The following is a 9,860-nucleotide window of genomic DNA, read 5'->3' as shown; positions in this document are numbered from 1 at the left end:
TGGTTGCTTCTTGATATCTAATTTTCTTACCTTGGTAGCATATTCATATAGGAAGATAAATCAAAGTTAGTTTCTCTCTTATGATTCTTTGTCATACATTGACATTATTAGCTCATACAGACTTTCTTCACGATGCCATCCAATTTCTTTCCTATTAAATAAAATAACATTTTGATTTTGTCCGTCATAAAGTTGAACCGGTTCATAGAAGACTATTTAATTCATATTACATCACTCTCCATTTGTTTCTATGTATGATAGTTTGCTCTATTTTCAATTGAAATAGTCAATTTTACATTTGACCTGTTTATACATGCTTACATAGAGAGGCAAGGTCACGGTATCAGTAACAAGGATATAGACGAGATGATGTCTTCCGTTCCTACTTTTTCAACCGCACGCCATCGTGATCTTGACACGCTCATGACCAACCTTAAGGGGAATTAAGCCCCATATATATTTTTCTTGTGGCTTCATCGGACTTTTGGCGAGGTTTGTCTTCGTCAACCGTACATCCCTTGTGCGGAATCCAAGCTTGTTCAACCACACAAGCCACCTGCATGTGCATGTTCAATCATCTGCAACACAACCGACTTGCCTCTATACCATCCGGCTCGACCTTGCCTCTGCTTGGGGCCAAGGTCTCTCAATGCAACGTCGCGTCTAATCTTCTTATCTTGATATCCATCGACATGGCCCATATGTCTTGATACCATCCTGAGTCTTGGGGTGTCATCAACCATCACAACTCACTCGCTCATGCCATTGAAAACGAGCCTACGTGTCGCTCATCTCACTGGGAGGTCCCAAACATCTATCCATCCGGGTTTTATCGAGGCATTGACCCAACCGTGTACGTGCCATGTCATTTATGTATACCGTACCAGATAGCAGATGTATGTAGCAGCCTCCGACACCGTACACCCGTGTCGCCCGGTACTATCCTTGAAAAACCCATTTTAAAGGAAGTCGCCATAAACACTCTCTCGGCACGCTTGCCTATGTTGTGGCACATGTGTGTGTCATAGGTTAGCTCACTTAGGCCAAAGGGCCCAAGGCTGGTAGAGAGCTAACACCATGGTATCCCCCATAGTACATTTTGAGCCATTTTCAATCTTTCAGGCATAGACATGATTTTGTCAAACGGTCATACAATGTTATGTTGCATCCGTCCAGTGTCCGATTGACACCAAATTTGGCAAGCATTCATATTTTATAAGGACAGACTTAACTCCAAAATCGCATGCCCAAATTCCTTTCAGAATCCTAACTTTTGAGGTTAAGGCTTGGGACCCTACCCGGCCCTTCAACAAGCCTATCTCTGCCACTCTTGTTTATTCGATGTCTCTATCTTGCTTATGTCTCAACTTGTCTTCAATGGCTACGTTGTGTGGTATATTAGATGATGCACCGCCCTCCTCGGTCGCATGATGGCACTCGTCTAGACCCTCGTGTGGTCGGATGGGCGCCACTTGAGTGTGGCCCTTCTCTTGTCGCAACGTGAGGGCCACAACCTACTCTCTACATAGTTAGGTTGTGACATTCTCCCCCACTTAAACTAGTCATCGTTCTCGATGACTTACTTGGTGGCACAACCATTGTTAGGTTGTGACATTCTCCCCCACTTAAACTAGCCATTGTCCCCAATGACGACCCAACCCTAGACTGGCTGCTGACGAACCCACTTGAAATGCGTGCTTCAAAACGAATACAGAAAATGCGCACTACTTATAAGCTATCCCACTGACGAACCTACTCTCGGCCTCCGAGACTTGCAACACAAGTACTGTAAAACAAATGCACTATGGTTGTGGGCTATCCCCTCTTGGGCCTCCCTCGCCCTTCTGTAAACTTGACCCAAGATTCACCGAAAAAACAATGGCAAACTAACTAGCTTTGGCATACTCTTTCCTTGGCTAGGGGGAGAGCTCCCTAAATTTTTGCCACTTTGGCCACACTCATTGTATTCTCTGAGTCGCACACAATGGTGCACCCCTTAAGGTGAGGCTCGCAAGCCAACCATGACATTTATTCATTGTGGCACCAACCATTATAGTAGCAATGTATGAAAGCTTGTAACACAACCCCGTATTGGTGCTTCACTTTAGCCAATTCTTAACTGGATGTCTGCAAAGCTCGTAACACAACTCTGTGTTTGCTTTACACTCTTGTCAATTCTTTTAAAATTTGTAACACAACTCTGTGTTGGCGCTACACTTTCGCCACACCTAATTGGCCACCTTCGTGTGGCAATGCCGTCTTGACGCTTCTGTGGTCATGTTGTAGCTTCACTTCTCTATGTCCACTTCCAGTTGATGCTCACTTCTCGAATTGATATTGGTCTTGACAACTCTTGTGGAGTCATCCACTTTAGGCATAATGTGATGGCTCAAGGAGTACACATGTACTCGCACCTTAGAGCACCTCTACGGGGTGAGATACTTAATTACTCGGGCTCTCCCCCACTTAAACTCGGTTGCCTCTTTGCAGCAAATTCATCCTCCCATAAGGACTTGCGTTGTACTCAACTTTGGCACTTGGCCGATGCTTGCAACCATTGACACTATTCCTCTAATGTGAATGGCTCTTTAGAAAGCACCGACATGGTTTGCTTTCTGTTTCATCTGTCTTGCCCACTTAGGGACTAAAAGCGCTTGGCAAATGAGCTTGGTTTTACTTGATGGGTAGATCTCCCCACACTGAAGTGTCGACACACAACACTAATGAACTTCACGTAGACTTGGTTTCAGCCCACAACTTATTCTAATTTTGACCAGAAACTGTCTTGCCCACTTTGGCACTCGTGACACACTTGCAAGGTCTTCAATCAACTCTCGAGTTCATTTCTCTTGACTATGTTGTCCCACTAGACACACAAACTATGGCTCTGATACCAACTGTCACAGTACTACTTTTTCAACATAGTTGTGTGGTGATCTTGTCACACTCACGACTAGCCTTAAGGGGAATTAAGCCCCATATATATTTTTCACCCATCTTTGTGGCGTCATTGGACCTTAGGTGAGGTTTGTCTTCACCAATCAAACATCGCTTGTGCGGAATCCAAGCTTGTTCAACCACACACGTTGCCTGTGCGTGCATGTTCAATCGTCTGCGACACAATCGACTTGCCTCTACACTAGGCCAAGTCATTCGGCTCGACCTTACCTCTGCTCGGGGCCAAGTTCTTTCAATGCAACGTCACGTCTCATATTTTTATTGCGATCCTCATCGATATGGCCCATATGTCTTGAGGCCACCTTGAATCTCGCGGTGTCGTCTGCCATCGCAACTCCCTCGCTCATGCCATTGAGAACGGACCCACATGACGCTCATCTCATTGGAACGTCCCAAACATCCATCCATCTGAATTCTATCGAGGCATTAGCTCTCCCGTGCCAGTTCCATGTCATTTACATAAACCGTATCGGATAGCGGGTCTATATAGCAAACTTCGGCACTCGTCTCGGTATGCAAACCCATACTGTGACACACGTATGTGCCACAGGGTAGCTCGATTAGGCCACATGGCCCAGGGGTGGTGAAGAGCTGACACCATGGTACCCCTATAGTATATTTTGAGCCATTTTCAATTTTTCATCATAGACATGAGTTTAACTCCAGAACCGCATTCAACTGTTGCTTTGTTGAAAGTTGATTTTCCTCTTTTGTGTCCTCTGCTCCTGTAAGTTCCTCTTCCTCTATTACTTATTTCCGTTTGACCTTCGACTTTTAGAACTTGCTCCTCTCCAGTACTGCTTGATCTTCAATATTTTTGTTCATGCACCACTAATGAACTTTGTAATTCATCAATGGACATGTTATCAGTATCTTTGGATTCCTCAATGGATAATACAACAAGAGGTAATGCTTTACTTCGTGATCTTTGAATCTAGTATCATCAAGGTGACCCTTTTGTGCCTTAGTCAGCATTGTTTCTTCCGCTAGTTCTAAGAAACCAATCTCTACCACACTTCATAAACTCTTTGCTTTGAGCAAATTTTCCATCAGCTCACTCCATTGATCATAGAGACCATCGAAGTGAGGGATCTTCGTTAAAGTCTTGTCTTTACTCATACTCTCTGTATTTGATCACTAAAAAATTACTACACTACAAAGCCTAGTGGTGGTTTTGAGGCCAATTATAAGTTTTTGACAAAAGAATGATTAACACAGAAACATAAACGATTGGAGTTTGAAGCGATAATATTATTGAGTATTTAACTTTGGCTTTTATAGCCTTACAATAACGACATAAATAAATAGAAACTAACCACAAATATGGTAAATTAGTTCAACTAAATAGCTAAAAAAATACTCTAACTATCAAAAAAGAGACCATAACCATATTTGATCAAATTCTTATAACATTTAGGTACTTACTACTACTCTCCCACCAAAAGGACCTTCCAATTTTCCTATTTCCAATATTGAATCTCCATGAAGTTTACTTTTCTAACTCAACTTCATTCACAAAGGTTGATCCTAACTCTGGTTGGTTTCCACTTTTTTTCTTTCACTTCGTAAAGATAGTTGTTTATATGAATAAAATGTTGATGTTATAATGGTAGTTTGGCTAGATTTTTTTTTTTCTCAAACTCCCGATTATTGTATTAAAAGAAAAATTATATTTTCTTTAAAAGAATCAAATATTAATGAGATTATGAATCATGTCATGTGTTTATGGGAAATCTTCAATCATTCCTCCTATTTTGCTCATTACAATTTATACCCACCATTCTCAAATAAAAATGTTTCTTTCATAATGATTAAGGTATTTAGTCTTTTCTTTAACGCTCAAGGTTCAAATCCCTATCATATTTGTTATTAAAAGAATATATTATTCCTTTGTACGGATCTTTTCCCATTTTAAAAAATTGAGTGAAAGTGTATATATGAGAAGTTGGTACAAAGACCACAAACCCGGATCCTATTCATGACATTAAATAGCCCCCGGGCTCCTCCACAACCATGTTCAAAATATGAATCCTGGTATTGACATCCTTTAATAATCTTTAAATTTTATAGGTTGTATTTAGTCCTATTTTATTTAGGCTTCTTTTAATAACCATTTGATTTTTTATTTCAAAAAATTAAATTTGAAAATACTACTTCCAAATTATCAAAAAAAGAAAAAAAAAAAAGAAAAAACAACTCCAACTTTTAAAACTAAACCATTACTAAATAAGACTTGTGCTGTCCAATGGGGTCTGCAGTTGCTCATTTTGTACTTTATAGCCCTAATTTTGTCTTTCTCCACACCAGTTCATAACATCCCAATTAATTCATCCATTCAATAAATACCTAAGAGTCTCCTCGTCATCCATTATCACCATTTTTAAAGAACCTAAGCTTCTCATTCTCTCGACAATGGCTAAACTATTAGTTCTTCATCTCTGTTTCGTTCTCATTGCTTCCTCTTCTCTGTTTCATGTCGGAACTTCCATAACTCACAAATCTCAAGACGGATCTGAAGAATGGGGCTACGTTCAAGTCAGACCCAGTAAGCCAAGTTCATTAATTTTCCTTCTATTTTATTTTAGTCATTATTTTTTATATATTTGCTCGTGTATTGTGTTGTTTAGAAGCCCATATGTTTTGGTGGCTTTACAGAAGCCCTTCCAGAGTGGACGTCGGTTCCAAGCCATGGCCGACCATTCTCTGGTTGCAGGGCGGACCGGTGAGCTGCCGATCTTTTCCAATGATTTATTTATAAATTTTGAGTATTTTGTAAGAAAATGGCTCAAATATTGAAAAACAGGGTGGCTCGGGAACTGGGTTTGGGAACTTCCTAGAAATCGGGCCATTGAACTCGAACTTGAAGCCGAGAAACTCAACATGGCTGAAAAAAGCAGACCTCTTGTTTGTGGTCAACTCCTTTTCCTTTTAATTTTCATCATTTTAACCTTAAATTCTAATATTTTTTTTTGACTAAATTTATGATTTTAACATAAAAAAAACAGGATAATCCGGTCGGGACTGGATATAGCTATGTGGAGAGTGGAGGTGAATTTGCGAAAGGCGATGTGGAGACGGCGATCGACATGACGACTTTGCTGGTTGAGGTTTCGAACGACACTGTCGGCCTACGAAACGCTCCTTTGTACATCTTTGCGGAGTCTTACGGTGGCAAATTCGCCGTCACTCTGGCTTTGTCCCTTCTTCGGGCCATCCAAGCTGGCAATTTGACCCTTAATCTCGGAGGTACTTTTATTTTTACTTTTTTTTTAATAAAAAATTTCAAATATAAATGATGAATTATAACCTTTTTTTTATACGTAAAAAAAAAAAACATATTATAACTTTGATTTGTTTAAAATGATCCCATTGAATAATATAGAATCAATAATTTAAATACACGACTCTCGATTTTGTTTGCCAGGAGTTGCTCTAGGAAACAGTTGGATGTCTCCAGAAGATTACACGGTTCATATTCTCATTCTCTCAATCTCATCCAAAAATTTTATCAATTTTTTCGAAATTTTCGTTTTCAGAATGATAAACGAAAAGAATACTACTAAACTATGAAGTTGATTTCAATTATATCCTGATCGAAGTGTTAAAATGAAATATCTCAGAGCTCGAGAGTATAACCGAAACCAACCTCATATTTCAGGAGTATTCTTTTATTATTTATCCTTAACACAATAATCTTTGTCTAAAATTTTACAGTCTTCTTGGGGTCCTCTTCTCAAAGATCTCTCACGAATTGACGACAAGACGCTGCAAGAATCAAATAGGTTAATATATTTTCATTTTTTTAATATAAACATGAATAAAGAAGTGAAATATATTCTATAAATTTAAAAGTTATATGTAACAAAAGTTGTCTTTTGAAAATCAGTTTAGCGTTGAAGATCAAGCAGCAAATTAAAAACACGTTGTACGAAAATGCAACTCTTTCATGGAATGATCTTGAGGGATTAATTTTCTCCAATAGCAACCACGTGGTACGTTTTGTTATTATTATTATTACTACTATTATTTTAACAAAATCCTTCCAAACCAATGAAATTTAAGTTTAAATTTATATTAACTAAATATAGGTATACGAAGTCTTTATTTTTATTATTATTATTTTTTTTGTTTATTAAGTTATCTTTTAAATTAGTAAACTTATAAAACCCTCTAAAAAAAAATTTCTAAAAAGAAAATCAAAATTTATGATATATTAGACGTATAATTTATAATTTAGAACTTTTCTAAATTGGTAATTTAGGCTTCATTCATAACCATTTAATTTTTTAAGTTTATAAAAACTATTTTGACCTACAAATTGTTTTATTTTATCATCCACTTATAAAACATGTTTTTAAAATCTAAATCCAGTTTTAAAAAAATATTTTATTTTTCTCGAGAGAACGAACATTAGTTCAAAAAGACATAAAACGAAATGATTATCGATACATTATAACGAGTCGTTTTTGCAGGATTTCTATAACTTCATGTTAGATTTTGAAATGGACATCGATACATTATAACGAGTCGTTTTTGCAGGATTTCTATAACTTCATGTTAGATTTTGAAATGGACACATTAGCCGCGACTACGACAAAAAATAGTGTGGAATCAAATAGGATTGATTCACTTGAAGTAAGAAAGAACTCTCCATATCTTAGTTTGAATGTCTACAAACCCGGAGCTACAGGAGACTTGGAAGCTTTGATGAATGGTCCAATTAAGCAAAAACTCACTATTATCCCACTAAATGTCACGTACGTCCCAATAAACCCTATTTCTTTAAATAAAATTATAATCATTAAAACTATTCGGGTTATAATTGAAAATTCTTAAGACATAAAAATTAAATTAATTATCTAAATTTGGAGATTAAATCCTACCATTTTAGCCTAAAAAACTAAACTAAAAATTTTGAATGTACAGATGGGGAGGTCAATCGAACCTAGTCTTCCAATTTTTTACGGGAGATTTTATGAAGCCAAGAATCAAAGAGGTGTATTTTATTTTCTAATACTTTTATTTTTTCAAAAAGGTTGATGAGTTACTGGCTAAAGGTGTTAATGTGACGGTCTATAGCGGTCAAGTAAGTGTTTTTTTTCCTTCAAACAAAAACAAGGAATATTTTGAAGTGATAAAATTGTAATATTCTCTTAGATTTATGGTTGACTTTTTTTTTATAGGTGGATCTTATTTGTTCAACCAAAGGAACCCAAGTGTGGATTAATAAGCTTGAGTAATTTCTTTTTTGGAGTGATTTATGGTTACTGACATAAACATAAACCTAAGTCAACTGTTTCCTTAAAAAAAAAAAAAAAACAAAAAGTAAGGATGTTTAAATTCTTAATTTTTGGTAAAGCAATTTTTTTTCTTTGAATTTAGGTGGGAAGGGCTAAAGGCATTTATAAGTAAGGAGAGAACTACTTTATTTTGTGGAAATGAGAAGCACACCAAGGGATTCACTAAGTCGCATAAGAACTTGCACTTCTATTGGATCCTTGGCGCTGGCCATTTTGTAAGCTATTTATTCTATTTATAAGTTTTTAAGATTTAATACTTTTTAATTATATGATTACAAATGTAGGTTCCCGTGGATCAACCGTGTGTGACATTAAATATGGTGGACGCAATCACACAGTCACCAACTTCTTGATGCAGCTGTTTTTCGTAGAAAAATATGACATATTTACTTTTTCAAATGTAAGAAAATATGTTTAATTATAGATAAAAAGAAAGAAATAACATATGTATTATATATATATATATATATATATATTAACAAATCTAGTGTCATTTGATTATCTCACTAATTTTTATTTAGAGATATTTCAGATGTACGAATATATCAACTTAAATATAATTTAATTAGTTAACGATTTAAAATAAATAATGTTTTAAAAAAAAAATACATAAAATAATCAATATCATATTTCCATTGAATATGTATAAATTAATAATATGTAATAAAGGTCACAGTTAAACCATTTATAAATTAAATATAATAATATATGTATATAATTATTTTTATTATTTAAAATAAATTATTGCCAATTTTAAAATTTATTAACTAATAAATATTAAAATTGATACTAAATTATAAATGGTTCCATTAAAGTTGGAAGTAAATAAAAAATATAATAAATAAATAATTTCAAATACAAACAAACTAAAAAAGAAAAATCCAAATAACAAACCCAAGGTGAGGGGAAGATGATTCAAGTCTCAATTTCAGCTTCATTTCTGGTTTCGGTTTGTTTTTCAGTAAAACGCACAAGATTACATTTATATCATTTGAAATAGCCATAATGTTGTTTGTTCTAACCTACCGTCTTCTAGCACAGAACCATATTCGCGGAGGAGGAGATATCAAGGTGAATTTTTTGTCTTCTTTTACGCAATTGATTTCGTTCTCAAACTCGCTTTCTTTACAACGTCGTCCAATTTTTTTTCCTATAGTATTTTGAAGAAATTTTAAAGTAGAATTCGTCCCGTTTATCCAAAGAAAGATAAAGAAAAACTATCAATCCAATGATGGTTTACATGTATACTAGTTTGTGAAGCTTCTATTCGCTAGGTTGTTTGACATTGATTTGGTGATACATATCTTTCAAATTCCTCAAATGAAAAAAATTAGTCTCGGTAGGCATTCTAACACAACTTCCACATGTTTCGTTTCTACTTGAATTATTGGAATGCTATTAGTTTTAGGCTTCGGTGAAGAGTTTTTACATCATTCTAGAGTTGTGGATTCACCTCCTTTGGATGATTTCAAGACATTTTATTACAATCAAACACTTACTATATTTAATAACTGTAAGAGTATCGGTACTATGGAAATCAGTACTATTTACATACATTTAGATCAAGGGACGAAGCATTTGAGAAATGCGATTGTAGATTGT

The 9,860-nt window shown here is 35.8% G+C and overlaps 1 protein-coding gene across 1 annotated transcript; it reads left to right on the top strand.

Moving 5' to 3' along the window:
- The first annotated feature begins 5,352 nt into the window (after positions 1-5,352).
- LOC111483771 (serine carboxypeptidase-like 51) lies at positions 5,353-8,616 on the top strand. Its single transcript, XM_023130077.1, has 13 exons — positions 5,353-5,503; positions 5,586-5,680; positions 5,762-5,869; positions 5,964-6,204; positions 6,383-6,426; positions 6,673-6,740; positions 6,845-6,950; positions 7,498-7,715; positions 7,885-7,954; positions 7,994-8,044; positions 8,142-8,194; positions 8,341-8,473; positions 8,543-8,616. The coding sequence occupies exons 1-13, from the start codon at positions 5,371-5,373 to the stop codon at positions 8,609-8,611; spliced, it is 1,389 nt and encodes a 462-aa protein (XP_022985845.1). The 5' UTR covers positions 5,353-5,370; the 3' UTR covers positions 8,612-8,616.
- Positions 8,617-9,860: the final 1,244 nt, after the last annotated feature.

The sequence above is a fragment of the Cucurbita maxima genome, unplaced genomic scaffold, assembly GCF_002738345.1.
Source record: "Cucurbita maxima cultivar Rimu unplaced genomic scaffold, Cmax_1.0 Cma_Scf00009, whole genome shotgun sequence".
NCBI lineage: Eukaryota > Viridiplantae > Streptophyta > Magnoliopsida > Cucurbitales > Cucurbitaceae > Cucurbita > Cucurbita maxima.
Note: the sequence above shows the minus strand (reverse complement) of the source record. Positions and strands in the feature narration are given on the sequence as shown.

What these genes read in the sequence shown, in the direction of transcription:
- LOC111483771 (XM_023130077.1), top strand. Translation starts at nt 5,371, where the DNA reads ATGGCTAAACTATTAGTTCTTCATCTCTGTTTCGTTCTCATTGCTTCC. An exon ending in TTTGACCCTTAATCTCGGAG is followed by an intron (nt 6,205 to 6,382) that starts GTACTTTTATTT and finishes TTTGTTTGCCAG; the next exon opens with GAGTTGCTCTAGGAAACAGT. An exon ending in GTGTGGATTAATAAGCTTGA is followed by an intron (nt 8,195 to 8,340) that starts GTAATTTCTTTT and finishes CTTTGAATTTAG; the next exon opens with GTGGGAAGGGCTAAAGGCAT.